Source organism: Poromitra crassiceps, assembly GCF_964638095.1.
Source record: "Poromitra crassiceps genome assembly, chromosome: 10".
NCBI classification, from domain to species: Eukaryota; Metazoa; Chordata; class Actinopteri; order Beryciformes; family Melamphaidae; genus Poromitra; species Poromitra crassiceps.
In genome coordinates, this window is record NC_139631.1 from 18,177,994 (window position 1) to 18,205,792 (window position 27,799).

The window sequence follows — 27,799 nt, forward strand, 5'->3', positions numbered from 1 at the left end:
TCTGCCATCTCAGGGCTCAGGGAAACAGCACAATATAGCCGACCCTACCACATTCTCTGTGCCACATCACAGAGAGTGAGTCTTGCAGAGCTGCAGGAAGAGAATCTGCTGATTCATAACTTTATCTTCTCCAGCCACTCTTCCCCCTCACACAGCATGATCTTCCCACAGCCAGTCAGAGGAGCCAAAAAACGTTAGTGTGAATGAATGGGAGAGAGAGAAATAACAATTATCTTACAGTAACGGGACCCAGAACTGCTGATTGTTCTTCTGAAATTAATGTTTCATGCTTTGCACATGATGATGGTTGGTAATTCCTTAGACATCTGATAGGCTGTAGGCCACTGTTTGTTCTATGTCCTGAACTGTGGATCTCCCTGCCACTGTATGAGATCCTTCCTTTGTCGTGTTAGAAGTTTGTGTCTGCTTACTTGTGTGTGTGTGTGTGTGTGTGTGCGTGTGTGCGTGCGTGCGTGCATGTGTGTGTTGATGCGTCTGTGTGTATCCGTCTTTCACACAGCGGCCTTTATCAGTGAGTGCCAGCTGTAAGTAAGGCTCACATATATACTGCTGCGCCTCTCAGAGCCACTGTGGGAAACACGGTCCTTTCCTCTCCTGAAGACAACGCAACACTGAAGGTAACTTTCTCTCCTCAGACCATAATGACACTTTTCACTTTTGCAGCCTTCAGAACCCTATGAACATTTCAAACCTGATGATTTAACCTGTGTAGAGGCAGAGGTCAGCTCTAAGGTGTGGAGCTCACTCAGACCTGAAGGAGGCAATCAGCTTAGAATCAGACAGCAGCTCAATGACAGAGTTAGTCAACAAAACACACATGTTGGTCTCCAGAGTGAATGTCAATCTGTGACGTCAATCTGTAAATGGTTCTTCCTTGCACAGCCTGAATCACTTCAGGCTGTGCACATTCACTGAATCAGGATACATATATGGATAGGAGCAGCTAATCGATTCATCTATAACTACATGTGTGCTCCAGCGCAGACAAGAGAGCAGTCAAATGTTGGTATTATAGAGCATTAATTACATCAATGTTCTTCACTCCATCAGTGCAGCTTGTGTGCACAGTGCTGAAAATAGTACTCACTTGATGGCAGTAAGTCACCTAGTCTTGATTGAATAAGGCCTAAAAAATAAAAAAATAAATGGCCTTGACTTCAACAGCCTATTTCTCTCAGTACATTTACATTGTATGTAACAGACTCAGTGTGTACTGTTCTTAAGCGCAAACTATGCATTGTTTTGGTGCAGTAACAAGGGATCATCATGTCATCATCAGTAAATGACTCATTACTTTGATAGAAAGCCATACTGTATGTGTGCTTTACTTTCATGTCATCCATGTAAAAAAGAAGAGGAAAGAAAGAAGAAAAAGCCTTCCAAGGTGGCCACAAGATTAAACAAAAGAAAAACAGGTTGCAAGTTCCTTGGATGTAAAAAGTGAACGTTTATTCCTGCGACATATAAGTGTTTAAATGAACAAAAGCACATAATAGCTGCATAATAAGCCTTGTTTGTGTTTGTCCCATGCTGATTTATTCACTTTTGTTCATTTGTGCACTTACTTGAGCATGAATAAACTTTCACTCAAAAAACTTCCACTCTGTACTTTCATGTCAGCAATCATTTTGTAAGAGAAGCTTTACTTTTTTGCAAACGGTGGTTATCTCATTATGGAATTTAACTACACTTTCTCTCTCATGGTAGGTTAGCTAAGTTAACTATAATTCCGGTAAAAGATGAATGATCTCTTGACCATCCCTGAGTGAATTTCCCCTTTGTGTTCCTATCTCTCTCTGACACGTTCACTGGACAACACTTTTCCCACAGCCTAATGTGTTATCTGTCTTCCACACATATTTCAGCCATCAAGGATATGCAATGGCTTTTTCCTCTCTACTTGTGTGTGTGACTGATCTGATCACAGCATCAAATGCATCCTCTCCTCCTCTCTCCTCTCCTCTCCTCTCCTCTCCTCTCCTCTCCTCTCCTCTCCTCTCCTCTCCTCTCCTCTCCTCTCATCAGGTTGATTCATAATGATGAAGGGGCTTCTACTCCTGTGTCTACTCCTCTTGTGTGGAGCCAGAGGTCAAAGGTCATCAGAGTGCCCCGGTCTTTGTTCCTGCCGTGGCGGCCGGGTGGACTGCAGCGGCAGGTCTCTCACCAGCACCTCACTCCCCTCCCATTTTCCAACTGGCACCACCGAGCTCCTTCTCCACGACAACCTACTGACCACCCTCCCTAACGGGCTGCTGGATGCCCTGGACTCCCTCCTCTCTGTCTCTCTGCACGGCAACCCGTGGACGTGCGACTGCGGCGTCCTCTACCTGCGAGCCTGGCTGCTCGGCCGGCCCATGGGCCACACCTCACACCTCAATGTCAGCTGCAGCTCCCCTCCTGGCCTCAGAGGGCGCCTGGTGGCGTACCTCACCGAGGAGGAGGTCCTGGAGTCCTGCCACTACTGGTATTGCGACCTGGCTTTCGCCTCACAGGTGTGTCTGTTTGTGTTTGTGGCCGTGCAGGTGGCACTGCTGGTGGCGGTCATCGTGTTTCTGAGGAGGTTCGAGAGGCTCTCCAGGGTGGCGAGAAGGACCAAAGAGGAGAGCTTTGCCGTCGGGGAGGGCATGATGGGGAATGAGTACGAGCCTTTAAAGGACAGCAGCATCTGAGCTGGACGAAGGAAGGGAGTCTATTGTGTGGTTATAGGTGCAAAAGTGTTGCACAATACACTGTAATTATGTCTAATGCTTTTGTAGAGTTGGGGGAAAGTTGCCTGCCGACTGAAGGAGAAATGACTGTGAGTTGACTGTGTCAACTTCAATTCATACATAGAATACAGTCAGTCAGGGTGTTGATGTGAGGCAGATTTTCCATTTGCATTGTATCGTACAAACTGTATTTTTGTTTGTTAACTTGAAATAGGACTACGTATTTTTGTTATTTATTAATATAAACTTACCATGCATGCTATTTGAGACAATTTATTCAGATTCATATTTACAACTGATCAGTACTATTGTCCCATAATTACATTAGGCCTACATATTTTTTGACTCACATTGTGCAGAACTGCATTTAGATTTGATCACATAATAATTTTTATATTGATCTATCCTTTTATATACAGTATATCTTTTCTGGATGCAAAAATTTGGGTTAATAAAGATATTAAATTGAAAAAGTCCCTGCAATTCTTATGAGTCAATTGTGCCCCCTGAGCCGCCCCCCGCCCCCTTCCCTGGGTCCCCCCCCCCCCTTCCCTGCCCCCCCCCCTCTGACATTATAGTCCGCCCCGCCCCCCATAGTCACTTTAAAGGGCTGCACTTTATATTGTAATATTCTGTGATTGCTTTGTCTTCTACTGTTGAAGTGACCACTGTGCTGCATATTTGCACTAAGTAAAATTCCTCGTTTGTAATCTGATTATTACTGTGGATATTAAAGTTAATCTTGAATCTTGAATTTGTCAGCTGAGCAACACCTGCTGATTACTAAATGTAGATCTTAATTCTTTGGCTTATTTATGCAAAAATATATCAACATTTTCTAAATAATGCATACCTTTTTAATACTCCAAATAGTAATTCTGTTTTCTTTTTCTCTGTTCTCTTTTTATTTGAAGTGTGTGGAGGGGGGGGGGGGGGGGGTGTGAGATACTTTTGTTGTTTCTGCAGCGGAACCTTTCCGACGAAACGTTTCACCGACGGACTGTTTTACCCAACGGACCAGCATCTGTTTACACGTGAGATTTGTGTGCTGGATTGGAATTCCAAGCGTCAAGTCTTTCAACTCCAATGATATTGTCTGTCTCGTTAAAATAAAAGGTTTGTATTTTATAAAAGTTTATACGGATTTAGTCGGCTGTTTGAATGACAGAAGCATGTACGAGATTGTTGTATTTAGCTAACATTACCAAAGTAGCTAAGTTAGCTGTAAGATGATCGTACTACTCTAAATAAATACGCTACTCCTAGTTAGCTATAGAATTAAACAGTGGATCTACACTATTCTAGCTGGCTGTCTAGCTTCTTTTGACTTATTCACTGATTAATCTACAGCTTCAGTCAGAGATGGGGAGACTAAGGAGGAGACATAACTGGAAGGGGAGGCAGCAGAATGACCCTCAACAACCAGCTGGGGGTGAGAAGACAGACGTTGTGGTGGAACTGGAAGGTAAGAAAAGAGGAGAGATGGGCGTTCACAAGTAAAATCAGTGAACTGGTGAAATTATTCCGTGACAACAGTGAAATTATTGTCTGTTCGTGTCTGGCCTGTGGGTTGTCTCCTCGCTTCTGATGCGACTTGTTTTCCTTCAACAGCTGGGTCCAAACTTAAGGGTGTGGATGAGAGCAATGCCCTGGTCCTCCCAGCCAACAAAGCTAAGAAGAATAAAGCCATAGAGAGACGGAGACCTCTCTCCAAGAAACACCCCCTCACTAAGAAGCAGAGGAAACAGCTGCAGAAGGTCCTGGAAATCAAGGAGAAGAAAGCTCAGGTAGGAGGCAGTCTGACATCATGTGCAGTGCGCATCATGCCTAAACTTAATCTGAGAGTATGGATGAGTGTCCATGAGCAAGGCACTAAACCCCAGGTTGCTCCAGTGGATCTGCTCAGTGGCTGAGAGTTGACGTCTCTTATTTACTCAGTCATTGTAAGCTGTTGTTATGCCTCAGAGCATTGGGTAAATGCATAAAATGTAAAATGTTTAGACACGCAATGACTGTTGGGCAAACTTGATATAATGGACACCAACATCCTAAAGGATCCCTCTTCTCCTCTATCCTGTTCAGAGAGCCGACATACTGACCAAGCTGGCTGAGGTGCAGCTTCCAGAGTCTGAGCTGAAGCAGCTGTACACCACATCCAAACTGGGCACAGGAGACAAGCTTTACCAGAATAAACAGTATGTGCGCACACACACACACGCATGCACACACACCCCCGCCCGTGCGCGCCAATAAAGCAGACAAAGCCAAGCTACGGCCGAGCCTAGGCATTGAGCGCGCCTAGTATATATATATATATATATATATATATATATATATATATATATATATATATATATATATAAGCTAAGCTAAACGCACACATGCAAGCTAAGCCATAGAAGCAGTACGATATGTCTGTGGTTCTCATTTGGGGATGGGAGATGGTGGTGTGGTGTCTGACTGTTGATGTCTTTCCAGGACAACAGATGAAGTGGAAGATGGAGGCTCAGGGCCGAAGATCAGCAGCCTGAGCGGAGCCAACAGGAAAAGAAAATGGAAAGTAGAGGATGAAGAAGATGAGGAAGAGCAAAAGGGAGAAGAGAGCAGCGATCTGGGCACTTCCTCTGATGATGATGATGATGAGGATGATGGAGGGAATGAGACCACAGAGGCGTGTGGGTCTAAGGAAGCCAGCTCTCCCTGTCAGGAGACAAGGGGCAAGGAGGAGATGAAGGAAGAAGAACGGGCGACAGTGACAGATGGACAGAATGAGAGGAAGGGTTCAGATCAGAGCGAGGTCCCCAGCAAAGAGCCATCCCAACCTGCTGTCTTCATTCCAGTTGATAGACTGCCAGAAATACAGGTTTGTGTTCTGTGTGGTTGTCTGTCTGTCTGAGAGAGAGTGATAGTCTGGGTGAATAAGTGAGTAAGCTACACACATTTATTTCTTACAGAGAGGAGTCATTGCTTTGTGTGTCTTTCACTCTGTCTTTGCACATGCTACAGGAAGCTCGTCTGAGGCTGCCAGTACTGGCGGAGGAGCAGGTAATCATGGAGGTGGTGAGAGAGAATCACAGTGTCGTCCTCTGCGGAGAGACAGGAAGTGGGAAGACCACTCAAGTGCCTCAGTTCCTGTATGAGGCAGGCTATGCCAGGTACACCAGTCCTTTTATCCCCTGTTTTTGGTAGCATCCTTAAATGTTTCACTGGATATTTTCCTCCAAAACGTCTAAAGCTGTGTTCACACCGAGATATTTATTTTTCGCTCTGTCGCTTGATTCAACCCTTTGGAATCGCTCTGTCGCTCTGTTTACATCGCTCATCAACAGGCACACGAATTGACGGACATGTGGGGGCTATAACGTTACGCAATGTCATGATGTTTGTCCACTACGAGCCACCGTAGATGTTTACAAGCTAAGCCTATCAGCGTGCTCTTAATGCGAGCTGCATACCGGTAGTACAGACTTCACTTCATGTCAGCTGTCAGCCTGTCAATGCGGTTTGTTGCCACACAATAAACCAGCGGTTTGTTCCAAGCCAGTGTGATCCTTGACTCGCTCTCACACGGCAGCCAATCAGCGTTGAACAGTGAGCGACTGATGCCAGCGTATTTTCGCTCGAGTTGGGATATTTTATCTGGGGCGACGAGCGTATTTTCTCCCTATCGCTCTGTCTCTGTCGCTCGGACGCCCAGCGATTTTTCTCCCGGGCGAATATACGCCCAATCGCTCGTTTGCATTGACTTTGTATGTAAACTCGATGCCAGCGAAAAACTTTAATAGGTCGGTGTGAACGCAGCTTTAGAGGAGGTCACACATTAGTATCCAATATAATCTGTTCTGATATTATCTTAATTCTTCTGCTCTCCTTCTCCAGTGGCAGTGGGATTATAGGTGTCACTGAACCGAGGAGGGTGGCAGCTGTCAGCATGTCCCACAGAGTGGCCAAAGAGATGAACCTGTCAACACGGTACAACAATTACTTCACTCTGTAGATTTTCAAAGGAGCATTTGGCATAGAGAACCCTACTGTAGCCTGGTAAACCAGCCCGTCACGTGAACTCTCATTTCATTTGGTTCTGCGTGACGGTCTGGCCCCAACTCTTCACCCAGTCCTTAGCAGGGGCAGGAGCATGGGCGGGCGTAGTTGCCTTGACAGACAACTCCTTCAGCCAATCAGGGTCGGATCCAATCAGGGTCGGATCCAGTCAAACCCAGATCCGCTCAGGAGAATGGCAAAAACAAAAGCCGAGAAACTCCCCGGTTGCGGCGATACTCCTGTACTTGTTTAATTGTTGTTATTGAGTCTATTTCTGCAATAACTGCACTTTATGGCTGTTTAAACTAGACAAACGCTGACATTACTCCTCGAGACGATCAGGCAAGGAGGTGGCCATTATTGTTTTATTAGTGCAGCGCTAGTAGCGTTCCTGATTGGCCAACTTGCACTGTCAATCACAGCGCAGTCGTTGGCTCTTCCGCTCTTCCGCTTCTGCTAAACCCCCCCACTGGCTTTGGGGCCAGACCGTCACGCAGAACCAAATGAAATGTGAGTTCACCTTATGGGCTGGTTTACCAGGCTAAGAGAAACCTACCTCAAAGGCACAGACTACTATACATAATATATGGAGTATTTTAGAACATGTATTTCTTCACTTATGTCTTTGTGACATGTTTGACAAGCTCCCTCTGTTGAGGGAAACATTTTCTAAATTATATTGAGCTTATCGGGGGTCTATCTGTTTTTTAGGGTGGTATCATACCAGATTCGATATGAGGGGAATGTGACCAGCGACACCAAGATCAAGTTCATGACGGACGGTGTTCTACTGAAGGAGATTCAGAAGGTATCTCCTTTACTGTCCCCCACCAACTAATGTGCAACACACACACACACACACACACGCACGCACGCACCGTGTGCCTGGGCAATTAGAGAGAAATGACAAGTAGGAAGTTCCTTAAAATCTGGACATTTCTCCCTGCTGTGGTTTTGTTGTGGTGGGATGCCATATTTATATTATGGTTACTAACATGGAGTCCACTTTCATCTTTGTGTGATGATGATGTGAGACCACAAGAGCCCTTGAGAGGATGTTTGATGCATTATTATCAGCCTGACCTGGCTAGAGGTGGGATAGTTGGAGGGGACCAATGAACACAGCTGAACCAGGGATACCAGTGACACACACACAAACATCTTTCATGTAGGGAGGCTATGGGAAACCCAGTGTCATTGAAAGCATTTTTTCCATCAATAATGACTCAGGTTGTAATGTCTACATAGTGTAAAAGAGTCTGTCACCGTGTATCTATGTAATACTGCCACTATCTCTGTCTTGTCTCATAGGATTTCTTGCTCCAGAAGTACAGTGTGATAATCATAGATGAGGCTCATGAAAGGAGCGTGTACACAGACATTCTCATCGGCCTGCTGTCTCGTATCGTCCCACTCAGAAACAAGGTAAGCAGCAACGTCATGTCTGCTGTTTGAAATGTCTCCACCTCTGGTCATGCTCTGTCTATATTTCAGACAAAATACTCTGCTGTACAGTCTTTACAGTGTAGACAGTCTGAGGCTTGTGCAACCGTTTTAGCGTCCTTGCCTTCTGTCAACCTGCTGTTTGGTGAATGCCCCCTACAGAAAGGTCTGCCCATGAAGCTGCTGGTCATGTCGGCCACCCTGCGGGTCGAAGACTTCACCGACAACAGGAAGCTGTATCCATCGCCTCCACCTGTCGTCAAGGTGGACGCCCGCCAATTCCCCGTCACTATCCATTTCAACAAACGCACCCCTCTGGAGGATTACGCTGGAGAGGCCTTCCACAAGATCTGCAAGATCCACCGCATGCTACCTCCAGGTACACACACACACACGCACGCACATAGCCACACACACACACACACACACACACACACACACACACACACACACACACACACACACACACACACACACACTCAGCCTCATAATATGCACAGCCAGGGTTTGTACTTTTCACTTAGTCATCATTTTGAATTTGTGTGCTACATTGCTAACTTTGCGAGGCAGCTGGATCCGTGCGAGAATGAGATCACATGACAAGGGGTTGAAGTTAGCCCATGATAGACGGTGATGGTTCATCCAATCACCTGACAAGTTTTTTTTCCAAGTGCCTGCCATTTTTAACCGGGTTCCAAGATCGAGTTCCCAGATGGTTTGTTCCACAGAACCATCTGCGTTGCTACATTGGATGCAGAGGAAACAATAAAATATTTTCAACCAATGCTGATGTGTAATTTAATTGCCGACTTGTCACAAATATTGTTGTAGTTTGATTGAAAGCTTGAGCAACAATGTTTCATTTTAGTTTATATTTATCATTACTTATCGTTGCTTTACCAGAGCAACTTACAGTACAATGAGGGAGCAGGTTGGGATCGGGTGGGGTCGGGGGGGTGCTCTGTATCTTGCTTAAGGACACTTTGACAGGACACGTTGCTGGAATTGAACCTAAGACCCTCCGGATACGGGACGGTCTATTTAACTACTACACCACACTGCCACCCAGACTTCGTTTCTCTGTCCATCAGGTGGTATCCTGGTGTTCCTGACTGGACAGGCGGAGGTGCACAATGTATGTAGAAGACTGAGGAAAGCTTTCCCCTTCAGGAAGGGTACCACAACCAATGGTGAGTGTAACACACAGACAGACACACACAGACACACAGACACACACAGACACACAGACACACACACACACACATGCTCGCGGAGGACAAATTTCACAGCAGCCCCTAACAGCGTGTGGGTGTACTGGCTGCCGTGCATGTGTGGTGTGTCGTCTGTGACGAAATAAAGACAGGGTTTGTCCGTCCGGTTTTTAACAGAATGTCTAATCACTTGTTCTTTTCCCAGGTGAAGATGAGGAGGCTGATACCTCAGAGGCGATGAGGAAGTTTAAGAAGGCCAAACAGAAGAAGACTGTGGTAAGTCAGGTCTTAGTATAATGCCCCAAAGGCCACAATCACATTATCCAAGGCTCTTACTGTGTGTGTTGCTGGATGATAAAAGACAGCTGTATCCTCAACAAATATCCACTGTTTACGCATATTTTAAGGTATTGCATGCTTTACTTCCTGTCTTCAGTCCCTGCCCCGTATAGACCTGGACAATTATTCTGCCTTACCAGTGGATGAGGGTGACGAGGACAGACAGGCTGGGATAGGAGATGAGGAGGATGAAGGCTCTGACCTGGAACTGGGAGAGGATCCTGGTGAAGCAGGTAAGATACTTCAGACAGACTTCAGACAACTTTTATTAATCCCAGAAGGGCAATTCAGTTTCACAGCCTACCCAATACCTTCAAAGCTCACAGTGAGCTACAAACTTCAGACATGACAGGACGTAACGTAAGAGCATGACATGACATAAACAAACAAATAAACAAACAAATAATGTCAGAGATAACAGATCAGACTCATATAAACATGAACAAGAAATAAAAAGTATACATATATTTCTATATGTAAAGACATGAGAACATGTATAAAAAATAAAAAAATATATATATATGTATGAGCAAGCCTAACCTGTTCGTCACAGACAGGATACGTACAGCCTGTTGTGCGCTCATACTGTATGAGTGAAGGCATTCACTTAAAATGACTACTGTCTGTGTTTAACAGCCTGACAGCTGAAGGAAAGAAAGACTTGGAGTACCTGTTCGTTCTCCTAGGGGGCGCATAGTAGCGCCGGCCTGAGGGCATCAGAGCAAATTCACTGGACAAAATGTGGCTAGATTGTCTTATGATCTTTTTTGCCTTCTGTACCACACGTTTCTCCCAGATGGAGCACAGGTTATTCTGCTGGACTCCAATAATCCTGGAGCAGACCTTGACTATAGCGTTTAGGCTATTCCTGTCCTTCACAGACAACACGTTGAACCAGCAAATAAATGAAAAAGATACACCACTAGTTCTCTAAATCCAGAGGGACCTATTTCAGACGAGTATTTATATCAATCCTCTTCTGTCTTTTCCATTGTATGTTTTTATAGAGGAGAAGGCCGACCCCTCCATTCCTCTGTATGTCCTCCCGCTGTACTCTCTCTTGGCCCCGGAGCAGCAGGCTAAAGTAAGATTATTAACCTGACTTTTATCAGTACAAAGACTAATTAAAAACTGTAAGATTAACTGCTTTGATCCCAGAGAGAAAACTGGGTCGTTACAGCAGCAAATAATATATGTGTTGGTTAGCAAACAATAAATGATAAAGGTAATGAAAGGATAAAAACAAAGTAAAGCTAGATTGCCTCTCTGATGCTAATAAAATGTTATGTCTCCACGATAACGTAACTAAATTTCACATAAATGTAACAGCGTTGTGTAGGTGGTACTTGCAGCAACCCATGTTATGGGCTTGTCCAGGGGTGGATTCGAACTGCCGACCCTCGGCTTGGGAGTCCAACATGTTAACCGCAACAGCAAGAGAGCTAGCTCCCTTGGCGGAGCTGGTTAACATGCCTTTATACCTGGGGAGTGAGTTTAACCAATCCACTCGCTACCACTCGGGACTCAGGAGGAATCCGCGCTGATTCAACTCGGTTACACTCACCCCCTTAAACTCACTCCACACCCACTGGACATCCGGGTCACGGCACCAATGTAACGGTGTTGTGTAGGTGGTACTTGCAGCAACCCATGTTAAGGGCTTGTCCATGGGTGGATTCGAACTGCCGACCCTCGGCTTGGGAGTCCAACATGTTAACCGCAACACCAAGAGAGCTAGCTCCCTTGGCGGAGCTGGTTAACATACCTTTATACCTGGGGAGTGAGTTTAACCAATCCACTCGCTACCACTCGGGACTCACGAGGAATCCGCGCTGATTCAACTCGGTTACATAAAGATGGCAATTCACAGTGGAAAATGCATGAATTGTACAAGGTTACTAATTGTAATCACCTATACTACACGAATATATCCTGAATGTCAGGCATGGTATACGTTGGTACATGGTACAGAAACGCAATCAGACACTTGAAAGCCCTCTATAGAGTAACTGTTGTGATTTTATTATGTCCAAATATTGTGTGTGTGTTGTTTACCTGTTTGCGTAGGTGTTCAGGCCCCCCCCACCTGGCACTCGTCTCTGTGTGGTAGCCACCAACGTGGCAGAGACATCTCTGACCATCCCTGGGGTCAAGTACGTGGTCGACTGTGGTCGGGTAAAGAAGCGCTACTACGACCGCGTGACCGGCGTGTCCTCCTTCAAGGTCTCATGGACCTCTCAGGCCTCAGCCAATCAGAGGGCAGGTCGAGCTGGACGAACAGAGCCGGGACACTGCTACAGGTCAGAACTTTACATCCAGTTTTCACCACAGGAGAATATTCTCTCAGATATTTTCTCATCTTTAGGACATACTTCTGTGTAACTGAAGGGTGTCAATGGTTTATATGGTGTCCCTGCAGGTTGTACTCATCTGCGGTGTTTGGGGACTTCAGTCCATTCTCGGAGGCAGAGATTACGCGTCGGCCTGTGGAAGACCTGGTTTTGCAGATGAAGGACCTCAACATAGACAAGGTCAGTAAATGTAGCAGCTCATGGACCAATATTAGAAATACTAGATGACTGGTTCCACTGATACCTTTCTTTATACCCCAGATAAAGAATGGTAGAACATGCTGTGTTTAATTGAAATGTTACACAGATCTTTGTGTGTGTCTCCAGGTAGTGAATTTCCCTTTCCCCACACCTCCTTCTGCTGAGGCTCTTGTTGCTGCAGAACAGTTACTGCTCTCACTGGGAGCTCTGAAAGAGCCGCCTCGCACCGGGAGGTAACTGTCTACCTCTGTCTCTATCTCTGCCTCTGCCTCTCTTCCAGATCTTTTTTCTTAATTTTCCCATCTAATTTGCCTATTTTATTTCAGTCAACCCAGTGAATTGAGATAAATCAAAGCAATCCATTAGTCAGGTCTTATGAGCAAGCCTCAAGCCTACACTCTGTTATTTATTTTTAGGGTGAAAGAGATGGAGCAAGCTAGGCTGAGCTGTCCCATCACCCCTCTGGGCAGGGCAATGGCTTCATTCCCTGTGTCACCACGCTATGCTAAAATGCTAGCGCTGGGGAAGCAGCAGGATTGCCTGCCATACGTCATTGCTGTGGTGGCAGCCATGACAGTCCGGGAGATCTTTGAAGACCTCGACAGGTGAGGACACAGATGATTGCTCTGTCTCTGTATGTTTTTATGTAAATATATTCATGTTTTTATACTCTAAACATGTTTTCCTCTTCCTCAGACCTGCAGGTAGTGAGGATGAGAGTTCCAAGCTGGTCCAGCGCCGGGCTCGCCTGACCCAGATGAGGAGGATTTGGGCTGGGCAAGGAGCCTCACTCCTGCTGGGGGACCTTATGGTGATGCTGGGTAAGGTCACTTTTGTTGTGTTATGACTAAATAGTACTGTACAGATTCTAGCTTTATGCATTATATCATGTTGACCTTTGCAAAAACAGTTTAATGCCATTCTTAAAAACATTATTGAGGTGATTTATGTGAAAATGATCAGGTGAAAATATTTTAATTATGATTTACAGTATAATAAGAATATACAAAAAATAAAATACAATATAAATACGTCAATATATAATATAAAAGGCTAAAAATGACAAACGATAACTGTTTTTGCAAATGAACTCTTCAATATATTTATGATCATTAGGGCTGTATTTATTAAGCATTTGCAATGGCAGTAATGCGTAAAAAGTGCGATTCTGATCGAGGAAATGGGGTACATGGGACACTTGTTAGATTTGTATTGTCTCTGACCCAATTATTATGTATTTGGAGGAATGGCAGTGGTAAGGTGTAAAAATGGAGGAAATGATTGAATTGTTGATTTTATTTTTGATTTACTGAACCAAAACCTGCATAATTGTGCACGCTATTTAATGCCCTGAGGAAGCACACCCAAACCTCTCACGCTGAGAAGGTGTTAATTCAAAGAAACGGGCAGAGAGATAAGAAATAAGGTAGAGAAATAGAGCGGGAAATAAGGGGGTAATATGAAACCAAAAAATAAGAGTGTTCCATTTGCAAATTACCCTCTTCAAATATCCCAGGTTGAGATTAAAAGGAATTGCAGATTACCAGGTCATATTATCACTGCTCGATGAAATGATGCAGTGCTGCAGCATGTTGGGAAAAAGCTATGGCTATTAGGTTTTTGCACACGGTAGTAATTATTAGCACACCTCTTAGTCAATACAGTCCTCTGTGTTTGTGTATTTATGCAAGTCACATGTGTGAAGTATGTTGATGGGGATATATTTGTGTTTGTATGTGACTGCAGGTGCTGTCGGGGCTTGTGAATTTGCTGGCTGTACACCAAAGTTTTGTGAGGAGAATGGCCTGAGGTATAAAGCCATGGTGGAGATCAGGCGGCTTCGAGGACAACTTACCAATGCAGGTACGTGCATACAAATTTAGTTATTATATGACCAAACTCACTGTACGTCACAGAAACGGCCTAGAAAATCTGTCATATTGTCTTTTCCCAGTGAATGCAGTGTGTCCTGAGGTGGGAGTATTTGTGGATCCCAAGATGAGTCCACCAACAGAGAGCCAGGTGATTTGCTTGCGGCAGATTGTACTGGCCGGACTGGGAGACCATCTTGCACGGCGTGTACAGGCAGAGGAAATACTAGACCCAAAATGGAGGAATGGATACAAGGCAAGTTGCACCAAAGACGATGGTCACTGCGGTGACCCATCTAGATAGTAATAGAAGATCGATGGTTGCACTGAGAACTATTAATTGTGATTTAGGGAAAGAACTGTAATTCTCCTTCACTTCCTCAACGATTTTTTTTTAAATCGGTTTACAGACGCCTCTGTTGGATGACCCGGTCTTCATTCACCCCAGCTCTGCACTGTTCAAAACACTACCTGAGTTTGTCGTCTACCAGGAGGTCATGGAGACCACCAAGATGTACATGAGAGGTAAAGGAACTTGGGGAAAACAGCCATTAATCTTACTGGCATGAGTGATACGCAACTGACACATTTTTTAGAGGGATGTAGTGAGGAAGGCCAGAATCATCTTGAGTCTGAACTGATTTAGAGTTGGTCGTCCTAATACATGCTATGAGACGGCACCATGTCTGTGTTTCACTTTCACACACAAAACGATTACAGGTGCGACTAAATAGTGTGATTACCGGCGACTGCCTGTCTCAAATTGTTGCTAAATCGGGCTTCAAAAATGTCTATTGTCTCCCAGCCTTGAAGCAGACATGAGAATTCAGGAAGAGAGCGGCAGTACATTTTGAGACTTTCCACAGACCGTCTCCGAGACACACACAGCAAGTAGACCGATAGGTGCTGTCTCAGTGAGGAAGACTAATATATAGAGATATAGTAAAACAAAATGGTGAAGTGTTCTTTTAATTTGCACATGAACTGATATAGCTTCTATTCCTGTATAGACTTGTGTACAGATTTTTATTGCGCTGTATCAAGCTATTGACTTCCTGTCTAGTCTAACTGGGATGTTTTTTGTGTGTGTGGAATCTATTGTGCCGATTTGTGGTGTGTTGTTCTTTTTGTTATGTTATTGTGTTTTTATTGTTTTTCTAATTTCTCACTCGTTTTGTATATTATGCACCTTCACTGTGAATTGTATTTATTATTTATCTAACCCTTATTTAACCAGATAACTCAATTGAGAACCAGTTCTCATTTACAAGCCCTGTCGATAATCCAATTTTCCCTTAGGTCTGGATTGAACTGCATATTGTTGCTGCCTATACTGTATATGAAGTCAAATGTGCTGGAGTGTTGCTTACCATTTGGGAAAATGTCTGCCTTTCTGTCTGTCCCAGGTGTGTCAGGAGTAGAAGCAGAGTGGGTCCCCCAGCTTCTGCCCCAGTACTGTCATTTCGGCTCTGCCCTGGAGACTCCATCACCTTGGTTCTGTTCTTCCACAGGCACAGTCAAATGTCAATGTTCAAGCACCTTCTGTAAGTGTCACTTCTCTCTTTTGCTGGCAGTCTTTCTCGATGTAAATTGTTTCTGTCCCACCTATGTTACTATAATGTCTGCGTCTGTCCTGCAGTCCGAGTGGCTTGGCAGCTGCCTGCAGTGGAGATGGATTATCCAGACGGCCTGGAGCGCTACAAACTATTTGCCAGGTTCCTGCTCGAGGGACAGGTATTGCAGCGAAACCTGACCTGTGCAGTCCTTATAATTTCAAAGTCCATCACATTGAATTGTATGCTTTGTCTGTTTTGCAGGTATGCCCTATACTGAAGAAACACAGTCACCACCTTCTCTCAAACCCCTCCATCATGCTGAAGACATGGGCAAAGTAAGTTTACAATCTCACAGCTTGCTGTCGGAGGCCTTTCATCGCTCAGTGAAATTAACTTGTTGCTTTGCTGTCCCAGGCTGCAGCCCAGGACCGAGGCTTTGCTGGGAGCACTGCTGTCCGAGAGAGTTGACTGTAGAGAGGCTCTTCTCTCTGTCTGGAAGACCAAAGACAAATGTGAGGATTTGATGTGTTTGATATGATTTGTCCAAGTCTGTTTGCCGAGACTTCTTGTCATCTAACCCCATTGTTTTCTTTTGTCCCCCCCCCAAAGTCCTGCTGTCTGCATACTGTCAGTGGCTACCTGAAGCCATGCACCAGGAAGTAGCCAAAAGTTGGCCTCCTATATGAGGGAATGTGACCCACCTTGACCTACAGATTGGCACACACAAAAACTCCTCACCCCCAGACTCCTCTCCAGCATCAAAAGGCCCTTCTTCTTACAGTCAAACCTACCGTAATTGTTTGTATGTTCTTTGTAAGTGCATCTGTCACCACACAACACTGCCTTTCTCCATTTTGTATTTGATATGTCTATGAATTGTACAGTTTTGCCCATCAGAAAGTTTCCACAAGAGCTCTATAATGACGTTTTAACTTGTGGTTCATCAGAGTACTGCTGTCAGACATGCATGTCTGATTTGGTCTTTATAAGACTCATTAAAAGTGTGGCTCTGTTAAATGAGGCTCGTGTTTGCTTAATATTCATCATGCTGTGTGTGAGAATTGTGGATGAAGATAAGAGAAAAAGGTAACGCTTTAGAATACAGCCCGCAAATAAGCATGTAGTTATAGTATAACTACGGTGTACAAGCAGTGTAGTTATAGTATAACTACGGGGACAAGGAGTGAATTTAAACTTTAACTAGAGGGTAACAAGATCTGTAGTTATAGTATAACTACGGGGTACCACACTAGTTATAGTATAACTACGGGGTACAAGGAGTGAATTTAGACTTTAACTAGAGGGTAACAAGATCTGTACTTATAGTATAACTACGGGGTACCACACTGTACTTACAGGGCAACTACGGGGTCGCGGGCTGTATTCTGAAGCAGGGGACCAATTCTGTACTTAGAGGCTAATTACAGGGTACCACACTGTACTTAGTGTAACTACGGGGTACAAGGAGTGAATTTAGACTAACTACAGGGGAACAAGATCTGTACTTATAGTATAACTATGGGGTACCACATTGTACTTATAGTATAACTACGGGGTACAAGTGAATTTAGACTAACTACAGGGGAACAAGATCTGTATTTATAGTGTAACTACGGGGTACCACCCCGTAATTTTTCTTTCTTCATTAGAAGAATCATCAGCGATTTCATTAACCAACTGAATAGCTCTTGAGAGCGGACAGCGATTTCATTAACCAACTGAATTGCTCTTGAGAGCGGACAGCGATTTCATTAACCAACTGAATTGCTCTTGAAAGCGGACATTGAAATGAATTATGGTCACAAACTGAATGGGTGAATTGGGTGGGAAGTGAAAATGGCTAATTGTATGTATTCAAAGCAGACCTTCAAAACAGGAAACCCAGAGATATTACTCTTGGGGTTGATGGGATTTTCTCACAGGGCTTTCTGAGGAGAAAGATCATTATTGCCTCATATCAGATTAAGACGAGATGAAAAAGTTGCGCTATAAGAACAATCTAACTGTGTTAGTTTTGCTAAGAAGTTTTGATGGAGAAAAATTTGTTAAAACATTGTTAATTTACCCTTTTACCGAAATCATGTTGGTAGCAGCACGCCGAGCTGTATGCAGGCTGAGGCCTTGTCAGTGTGCTTCTAGCGCACCTGGAGCTTGTCAATAAATCATCGTCCCATTGGCTCACGTGAGCATGGGCGCCTGGCCAATCCCGGCGCTTGACTGCTGCGTAGGCGGGCACAGGGCGTGGTTATTGCGGAGCCTATGCAACAGCGCCGCCGGAGTGAGAAGGACATAAAAGATAATTCATTCTACACACAGCACATGGAGAGTCGAGCAAATTATGGACGTGAGTAGCCTACTAGCGTTAGCTAACACTAGCACTATTTACTGAATATGAATCAAGTTGTATTTGTTTAACATTATAACAATTCGTGTTTCTAGTCTAAGTGTGAGTCGGTATTGTAACCACGATAGCCCTACACTGCAAACTTTTAGCTTAGGAAATTGAGCAAAACGAACTTCGTAATGTTGAGGTAGCCTAAATCCAGTATAAAGAGGTATGTGTAATATGTAGTAACACATTATATTATGATTGAATCCTGTAGCGTATGTGTATACACACATCCTTTATTTAAGTAGTTGTCACATTAAGATGAAATCCACGTTTACAAGTGAGACCTAGCTAAGACGGTCAGATAGCAGCATCAAAACACATGACATCAAGTCACAACAACAACACTTTGTATATTTTGGAAATACTTTATTAGATGATCACTTTTAGATGACTACATTTTTTATTTGTTCCTTTCCTATTATTTCTTAATAATTTAGTTCTAATTCCCTTATGGGATTTTCTTGTAGGCGTGCTGTTGACAGTTTGTTATGTTATATTGAGGAATATCCACTGTGAGTCGGGGGGGGGGGGGGGGGCGGGTGGCTAACCCATTATCTAACCCATTATATTTGATTGCCCGTCATTTTTATATAATTTGTGGAAGCAAATAAAGAATTCAAATGTGTGTGTGTGTGAGTGAACAGAGTGAGTGAGTGAGAAAGGGAAGGAAGAAGAATTTTTAAGATTATTGTCATTTCTGATGTTTTCTGTAGGGATGTAGGGATATTGGAACTATTATTTATGATATTTTAAAATTAAACCAATCAGTAAAATAAGAAAAGAAAGTGCAATTCTTCAAATTATTGTTCTTTCATTTTTAAGATTAATAACTACAAGGAGTGTAGTAAGTGTAATAACTACAGTGTGGTACCCCATAGTTATACTATAAGTACAGATGTTGTTACCCTCTAGTTACAGTCTAAATTCACTCCTTGTACCCCGTAGTTATACTATAACTACACTCCTTGTACCCCGTAGTTATACTATAAGTACAGATCTTGTTACCCTCTAGTTAAAGTCTAAATTCACTCCTTGTACCCCGTAGTTATACTATAACTACAGTCCTTTTTTCCAAGCCGTTTTCCCACATGCGTACCGGAAAATTACCTGTAAGTCAATATCGGACATTTCCCTTCACACTTCGGCTCTCGCATATGGGAATCTAGCAGCGAAATTGCCTGTATGTTGGGGGGTGGGGCGACACTGCAGAGCGGGTGGGGAGTGACGTGTCGGCAAAACTCTTGATGGTGAAATAAGTTTGCTTGTTTATCCGTTCACCTGCGTCGCGTTGAAGCACTTTTTACAGACTGGCTTCGTTTGATGTGTCCGGGCTTGCCTTCGCTGTCGGCAACGTAAGCAAAATACTTCCACATTTCGCTTCGTGCATTTCCTTCGTCTGTGTCCCTGTCGGGCTGTGCCTGTGACTGAAGGAGGAGGACTGACTGTGGCCAGAGAGCGAGCAGGCAGCAGAGAGGAGAGATCACAAGATCATTTCGCCAGTTTGCTTTAATGTGCGCAAATGATTAGATTATGCCAGCTGGAACATTAAGCAACGTGTGTACACCTCGCCCATGCCGGCAAATGACTGGACCCGTTCTACACTTGCGCCTGTTATCGCGCATACCGCTCTTCTGACTGGCTCGAAACTGGTGAAATGTCCGCGATGACGGGGTCGCGCTTATACCGGCACAACAACTTTCACACATGCAGGCATTAGACCACGTTCCAGTCATTTAGCGGTACAAAGCACATGTGGGAAAACGGCTATAGTTATACTATAACTACAGTCCTTGTACCCCATAGTTATACTATAACTACACTCCTTGTACCCCGTAGTTATACTATAACTGCACTCCTTGTACCCCGTAGTTATACTATAACTACACTCCTTGTACCCCGTCCTTGTACCCCGTAGTTATACTATAACTACACTCCTTGTACCCCGTAGTTATACTATAACTACAGTGTGGTACCCCATAGGTATACTATAAGTACAGATCTTGTTACCCTCTAGTTACAGTCTAAATTCACTCCTTGTACCCCGTAGTTATACTATAAGTACAGTGTGGTACCCCGTAATTAGCCTACAAGTACAGAATTGGTCCCCTGCCTTAGAATACAGCCCGCGACCCCGTAGTTACCCTGTAACTACAGTGTGGTACCCCGTAGCTAAAGCTATACTATAAGTACAGATCTTGTTACCCTCTAGTTACAATCTAAATTCACTCCTTGTACCCCGTAGTTATACTATAACTACAGTCTGGTACCCCGTAGTTAGGTGGTGGCCAGTGCCTTCCTGTATGCTATCGTGTGCTGGGGCAGCAGGCTGAAGGCAGCGGATGCCAACAGACTCAACAAACTGATCCGTAAGGCCAGGGACACTGCGGGGCTGGAGCTGAGCTCTCTGACAGCGGTGTCGGAGAAGAGAACGCTGACCAGGCTACGCTCCATCATGAACAATGACTCTCACCCACTCCACGGCGTGCTGGTCAAACACAGGAGCACGTTCAGTGAGAGGCTGATCCCACCCAGATGCATCACAGAGAGGCACAGGAAATCATTCCTGCCTGTGGCCATTGGACTCTTTAATGCCTCACTAAGAAGAGCACCTCGGAGACAGCCGATAGGTTAGCTGTGCCTTAGTTACGTCACATGTAATGTGCAATTTGATTTAATTTAATTCCAGTAAGCACCTTTTTTATTTTATTCTATTTTATTGTATTTTATTTTATTTACTTTTTTTTACGTGTAGGGAGATACTGTGTGATACTGTGTTATGCTATGTTGTGTTACGGGGATATTTCATGCTTGAGTGCGAGCAACTGCAACTTGGATCATTAAAGTCTTTCTGATTTCTGATTCTAGTTATACTATAACTACAGATCTTGTTACCCTCTAGTTAAAGTTTAAATTCACTTCTTGTACCCCGTAGTTATACTATAACTACACTCCTTGTACCCCGTAGTTATACTATAACTACATGCTTATTTGCGGGCTGTATTCTAAAGTGTTACAGAGAAAAACAATGAATTCCCAAATAGAAGAAGAATATACGAGGGATCAGCCAAGCAGCATCTTGGTAAACAAACCGCGTCACTGGGTGGCAACGGCAATGGAGCCCAAGTGGCGTGAGGCGTGAGTGTCTGACTCTAGCCAGTTAACTCTGTTTACATTTTTAAAACTGCGACAGTTCACACAACTTTAACATGACATGCATATATTATACTGCAAACTCTTGAGCTACTTTTGCTCTCACTCAGAATGTCAAAATATAAGCAATGTGATGTATAGTTTTTGATATATTAACGTTTGTTTGGCACAACTCGTACTATTAACTGGGGTTCCGCATTTTTGGGTGTCAAGTGACGTCACGCTGATTCGTCCTATAAGAAAGTGCATGGAGATATTTTCATAAATATTTTTAGGAAAAGTCATAGGCTACTTTTATTCCGCAACATTCTAAAAGCTTAGTGGATGTACCTTTATGACCTCCCCCCCAACGTCTGCATAGAAATGTGAATAAGACATTTAAAGTTGACTTTATTTATTATAAAAAGAAATTACGCTATTTATGTTGGTCCCTCTGATTGGCTCGCTTCTGGTGTGTCGTCACTTCCCGCTGTCAGCTCATACACTTCCGGAAGAAGCGGAAGATAACATTGCAGCTTGGTGTGTTTTTTTTTAAGGGTAGGAACAAACAACCAGAGCTTTGTTTTGAGTCATTTTAAGTCGAAAACGTGAAGTAAACCGTCAACATGGTGAGTGTCGCTCAATAAACTGGTTTTGTCCGCGGATGATGACAGATTTGTCCCTAAACAAATCGAATGAGCAGTTAGCAACTAACGTTAAGCGGCTAACAACAACAAGGCAGCAGGACAGAAAGATGCCCTGTCATGATGCAAGTGGAAATGGTCATGTGTGGCGAACCAATTTATGTACGGTATTAAACATTATTGTCGGTAAATATGTGTGGTGTAAGAATGTTTGGTTTTCTCCATAGTTTTCCTTCCACGTATTCGACCACCCGATGCCTCGGGCTTTTCAAAACCGCTTCTCCACTCAGTACCGCTGCTACTCTGTGTCGATGTTGGCAGGTCCAAACGACCGCTCAGATGTGGAGAAAGGAGGCAAAAGTAAGCGTTTCTGTAATTAATAATGTTGACAATAGGACTGAATATGAAACTATTTGGACTACATTCGGCTAATCGTGTTTTTTTCCTTTCCCCGTGAATGACAGAGCCTCCATTGTTAAATAAACTGTTGGATAAATATTTTCGAGATTTGTAATAGTTTTCATATTAATGTCTGTATTAATGATTGATGTCTCCTTTCAGTCATAATGCCACCATCTGCTCTTGACCAGCTCAGTAAGTGTGACTTTAATGAAGCTCTACAGTAATATAAAACGTCATTATGCCTTTTCCATGATTCTCACCTCCTCTCTGCTCCTCTCGACACAGGCAGGCTGAATATCACCTATCCCATGTTGTTCAAGTTGAGCAACAAGAACTCAGACAGAACAACACACTGTGGTGTGCTGGAGTTTGTGGCAGACGAGGGAATCTGCTACCTGCCACACTGGGTAAGAAACACTCTTAAGAGGACATGAAACAGCAAAATAGACACCTACACAGAGCTTTGTGTATTTCTAAGATGGACTACAATAAAAAATAACATAAAAGTAAGCCATTGTTGAGAAAACCATTTTTGAAAATACAAAATTCACCATCTAGCAAATGCTTGCAAACATTTTTATGCTTTTCTATGTTATAATATAAATTATTATAAGATTAACTATTGGGGGGGGGGGGCTGCTGGTCATACTAAATAAGCGATTCTAGAATGCCTTTTACATGTAGGATGGAAATTGCATAAATGATGTACTCGCCTCTCTGCCCCGCTGTCTTATCTGCCCCCCCATGTGAAGAGAAAAAAATAGTCTGCCTCTCCTGGATGCTCTGCAAGCCAAGTGCCATAGAAACGCCAGGGGGCGCTGTGTGCCTGCTAGTTGACTTGCTACAGGTTGTTGAGCCAGCCCTTTCACCAACAGTTTGCCATGCAAAGGCTCTCTTGTTTATGTCTCGGTAACTGCTGGAAAAGCAGTTGTAACTCAGTGAAATCACAGATCACAAGTATCCGCTTTTCATCCATTTCTAAAAACCAGTGACAACAAAACAAGGTGTTATTTCCTTGGTCAGGGAACATCATGTCCTTTGGTTGGTGAATTGTGTGGCATGGTCCAAAATTTAAACACATTTCAATTCTGAACTGAGGTAGCCGGTGGACAGGCGAGAGCGACTGAGATAGGCTCAAAATAAGCCCTTATTTTCTTTGCTGATTGATTGATGATTTTTGAATGATTTATTTATTTACGTGTCATGCACTCTAGGTGCCCAACCCCCATGGGTTTACAAGACACAACAATAAAACATTAAATGGTAAACAACACAGTAATGGTACATTTAAAATACAATACGCAAGACGGCAATGGGCAGGACAGCAATATAAAAAAGCAATACATCAGTTTCTAAATAGAAGGTTCTGTCTTTGTTCCCATGCTTGACAAATAAATTTTGCAATGAGGAAGATTCCCTTCCTAAAACATAGTTCAAGCTTCTCATAGTCGTCCAGTTCAAAGAAGTCAACATGGATAGAGGACATTTTATTAAAGAGTACATCCCTTGCGTCATCATAAGCAATGCAGTAAAACAAGAAATGAACCTCATTTTCAATTTCGTGTAACTCACAAAGTAAAGAGTCTATCATCTTCGGGGGTAGCATTAAACCTGCCAGTTTCTAGTGCTAAGGGAAGGGTTCTTGATCGCAACTGAGCACACCAAGATCTTTTCGTCTGCTCAAATAAAATTTTACATAGGGTTCTACACAGTAACGTCCTTTATGAGACGATAGGTTCTTAGTTTTGGTTTATGCCATAAGTCCACTGACCACTTATCTTTATACAGAATAAAAATATTACTCATAGACTCACAGGTGTCACAAAGTAACCGGTTATGAAAGATAAATGATAAATTGTTCGAATCAAGAAGGCATTTCACTTCATTTGCCCAGGGGTGTGCTGATTTAGTGCAATTTGACAGGACATTTTATGCCTTCCACAACTTTAATTAAAGTTGAGCTGAACCCAAAAATGTCTTCTTTTCTTTTAGTTCAAATACCTGGGTATGCAGTGCACCTATTTAATAATGTATGCAAACAAAATCACAACAATCTAATTTCTTTAGTTTTTCACATCAAAAGTTCATTTTTCAAGATTTCATTGATAACAGTAATGTACAGTTTGCTGACGTCACCTAGTACTATCAAATTTCTACCCCATTTCAACCAATCATATCACGACATGCAGCTGTCAATCAAATCTTCATTTCAGGATAATTTTCTCTTCCAAATGAAGTCGAAAATGGCGCCTAGTGCCTGTCGTCTGGCAGAATTCCTATCCCATAAACAAACTACTAACTTGGCCAATTGTTAGAAACATGAACAAAAAACAAAAACTATAATCTCTAAGAATGCAAAGAAATGTAACTGGCTCGTTAAAACGCGCATTCCAGGGATATCGTATCGTTACAGCAGCGATAATGGCGCGCGCATCCGAGAGCTTGATTGTCAGGGGTCGCACTTCGGAGATTCCAGGCCGACGTGCTGCACTCTCCCCTCGGCAACACGAAGGCAGCTGGCTGCCTGCGGGTCGCTGAGCTCCACTCCTCCCGTCAAAAGGCTCTTCCCGAGGGGAGCGCCACAACACACTGAATCCCACTCGATTTGGAGGCGGAACACGCCAGGATTGGCCAAAGCCCAATCCAGTCCCCAGAGTTGTCAAATAAAATCATCGACATGATACTATGACCCGCCTCTCAACCTGTCATCTTAGACAAACTATGTTTTCAGTCTGAAACGGACTCATTATGCACGTGACGAACAGGTTCAGTTCGACTTTAAATGTAAATGCACTCACGCACAGCCACTCTGTAACCAGTATTCATTCAGGCCATAGTGTGAATACTCTGCGAGTACTGATGTTTATTCCTTCCCTGCAGATGATGCAGAATCTCCTGCTGGAGGAAGGCGGTCTAGTCCAGGTTGAGAGTGTAAACCTGATGGTGGCCACATACTCCAAGTTCCAGCCGCAAAGCCCAGACTTCCTGGACATCACAAACCCCAAAGCAGTGTAGGAAATATTAGCCAGGGCCATTAAATTGTCCTTTATCACATTTACAAGACAAGCGTTTAACTTGCTTGTCTCTTTCACAGGCTGGAAAATGCCTTGAGAAACTTTGCCTGCTTGACGACCGGTGATGTCATCGCTATAAACTACAATGAAAAGGTACAAATCAGCTTGTTTGTCTATTATGAGAGTATGTTTTTATGGCTGCCATTTTCTCTTTACTGAAGCCTGGCTATTTGTTTCAGATCTATGAACTGCGAGTAATGGAGACCAAGCCAGATAAAGCAGTATCCATCATTGAGTGTGATATGAATGTAAGACCCTCTATCTGTTGACCCTCACATCAGTAAAATAATACAGACCACAGTCAATTACTCCATTGTGTACTCTGTCTTAGCTATGTCTTAAAGCTGTGACTCACATTGCTTCTTAGGTGGATTTTGATGCTCCGTTGGGTTACAAAGAACCTGAAAGACGACCTCAGCACTATGAGGAGCCAACGGTAAGAACCAAACCGCCTTTGTCTACGAAGAGATAATGCTAAACGTACCTGTAGACATTTTGACAAAACCTCTCTTCTCTTCACAGGAGGAAGAAGGAGATCCCCCCAGTTATGAGGACATGGACATGGGATTCAGAGTGAGTTCATTTTTCTATCAGTCATTGACAAATTAATATTTTCGTGAATATTGAGCCCACAGAGCTGGTGTCAGGGCAATGTAATTTCTGTTTGTATCTCTTTACTCCTCAGGCGTTCACTGGCTCTGGTAATCGCCTGGATGGCAAATTGAAAGGCATCGAGCCCAGCCCTGCCCCTATTGACCCAAGTGACATCAAAAGGTCAGAAGAAAATAAAATACTTTTCATAGCATTTTTGTCACACCTGTCTAATCCTCATGTACTCAGGGATGCAAACTAGGCACTTTTAGGTGACAGTCACCTTTTTTTATCCCAAAATAAGGCACTTAAGTTCATGAATTCTGAGTGGTTTTGTGTATCTGTCACCTTTTTCACTCTGCATGAGTTTGCATCCCTGTGTACTGCATTATCTTTCAAACTTGAACCAATGCAGAAATATTTGCATTTGTTTATGAATGTAAAATCTGTGATCTAAACTCACTCTGCTCTTTTCTGATACAGAGGCATTCCTAACTATGAATACAAGGTTGGCAGGATCACCTTCATTAGGAACTCTAGGCCTCTGCCCAGGAAAACAATAGAAGATGTAAGTTTTCAGGATGGTTTTGAATTTTAACGAGAGTACTCTAAATCAGTGTCTTGTATTTATTTAGGGTTCATGGTGTAGTACGCCACTTATGTACTTTTATATTTCATTGTTACTCTCAGGATGACGCCATGAGCAGATTCATCGCCTTCTCTGGTGAAGGACAGTCGCTACGCAAGAAGGGAAGAAAGCCTTGAAGATTTCAGAGAGACTGGCTGATGTGCTGTGCACAAACTCACCATATCTATTGTACACCCACTACAAAAAGTAAAAAAAAAAAAGGCATTTGAAAGCACAGGGATTCTATTTTTCTGTCCCTTGGAAATTGCAGTTGTGTGATCGAGTTTGAATTATTACCTCCGCCAAGGAGGTTAAGTTTTCGATGCCGTTTGTCTGTTTGTCAGCAGGATTATGGAAGAACGAACCTTGGCGGAGGTCTGCTCCGAGTTCTAGTATTTAATTTAAGACTAGCAGTAATGCATTTGCAAAACAAGTGAATGTGAGCACTATAAAATGAGTGCTGTCAGTGCCAGTAGTCATTTGGTGTCCCAAGAGTCTGGTGTTACTGGTTTGACCCTGGCAAAATCATTACATTGGCAAGCCACCAACACACGGGTTTATTCATAAATCATTGTTTTGATATCAGATTTGAATGACCTTTCCCCACACCAGGGCGAATAAAAAAAAAATATATATATATAGTGCTTTTCCCCTTTCCATAATGGCTGGTTGCACTTGCATCTATAATTTACTTGTAAAAGAAAACACACATTTTTAGGAACCCTGAATCCCAAAACTTCCCCGTGTCCCTTCCTTATGATGAAATGGGAGCAATAATAGCTCTATACTCATATTTTTCATGATTGATAAATTCTTTAGTTTTTCTTTTAGATTCAGAGCCTGTTGGGGTTTACTGTATAAGATAAAGTTACAAATTTCTCTGCTTGGTTTATTTATAGACTGAAATAAATTGTGTTTTGAAATTAAACGTAAGCTGACTGGCCTCATTTAAAACTTTTTTAACGTACATATTCATAATCATAAACTTAATTTTTCCTTGACTGGAATTTTAACTGCCTGATCAAGTTTGTCAAGTGGGTGGGAATTAGTGGAATATCAGCACATTGGGCAGTTGTAATATAACTTAATCTGCCACACCGACTGTCAAAGGGTTGAGAGAATTTAAATAATTTTTGATATATTTATTTTTCTGACAATCTAATGTTCCACACTCCAGTCCGGTAGGTGGCGGTAATG

The 27,799-nt window shown here is 43.2% G+C and overlaps 3 protein-coding genes across 4 annotated transcripts; all 3 read left to right on the top strand.

Annotated features, from left to right (window-relative positions):
• Window positions 1–2,060: 2,060 nt before the first annotated feature.
• gp1bb (glycoprotein Ib platelet subunit beta) lies at window positions 2,061–2,690 on the top strand (the record flags this gene model as incomplete). Its single annotated transcript, XM_083644775.1, has 1 exon — window positions 2,061–2,690. One exon carries the CDS (start codon window positions 2,061–2,063, stop codon window positions 2,688–2,690), a length of 630 nt encoding a protein of 209 aa, XP_083500901.1.
• A 1,057-nt stretch (window positions 2,691–3,747) lies between these two features.
• dhx37 (DEAH (Asp-Glu-Ala-His) box polypeptide 37) lies at window positions 3,748–16,580 on the top strand. Its single transcript, XM_083645119.1, has 27 exons — window positions 3,748–3,845; window positions 4,080–4,194; window positions 4,341–4,516; window positions 4,812–4,924; window positions 5,208–5,592; window positions 5,736–5,884; window positions 6,609–6,701; window positions 7,482–7,578; window positions 8,082–8,195; window positions 8,376–8,592; window positions 9,305–9,403; window positions 9,630–9,700; window positions 9,861–9,996; window positions 10,771–10,847; window positions 11,831–12,063; window positions 12,183–12,294; window positions 12,442–12,548; window positions 12,732–12,920; window positions 13,012–13,136; window positions 14,062–14,178; window positions 14,270–14,442; window positions 14,597–14,711; window positions 15,593–15,730; window positions 15,826–15,920; window positions 16,004–16,077; window positions 16,157–16,254; window positions 16,352–16,580. The coding sequence occupies exons 2-27, from the start codon at window positions 4,092–4,094 to the stop codon at window positions 16,426–16,428; spliced, it is 3,483 nt and encodes a 1,160-aa protein (XP_083501245.1). The 5' UTR covers window positions 3,748–3,845; window positions 4,080–4,091; the 3' UTR covers window positions 16,429–16,580.
• A 1,474-nt stretch (window positions 16,581–18,054) lies between these two features.
• Window positions 18,055–27,530, top strand: ufd1l (ubiquitin recognition factor in ER associated degradation 1). Of its 2 annotated transcripts, none has more exons than XM_083644290.1 (12): window positions 18,055–18,086; window positions 22,135–22,267; window positions 22,469–22,501; window positions 22,595–22,716; window positions 25,190–25,320; window positions 25,404–25,476; window positions 25,563–25,631; window positions 25,751–25,819; window positions 25,906–25,956; window positions 26,069–26,157; window positions 26,458–26,542; window positions 26,665–27,530. In XM_083644290.1, exons 1-12 carry the CDS (start codon window positions 18,081–18,083, stop codon window positions 26,737–26,739), a joined length of 936 nt encoding a protein of 311 aa, XP_083500416.1. In that variant the 5' UTR covers window positions 18,055–18,080; the 3' UTR covers window positions 26,740–27,530. The 2 variants fall into 2 exon arrangements, with proteins under 2 accessions (XP_083500416.1, XP_083500417.1); XM_083644291.1 differs by lacking the exon at window positions 18,055–18,086 and adding an exon at window positions 21,776–21,892.
• The last annotated feature ends 269 nt before the right edge of the window (window positions 27,531–27,799 follow it).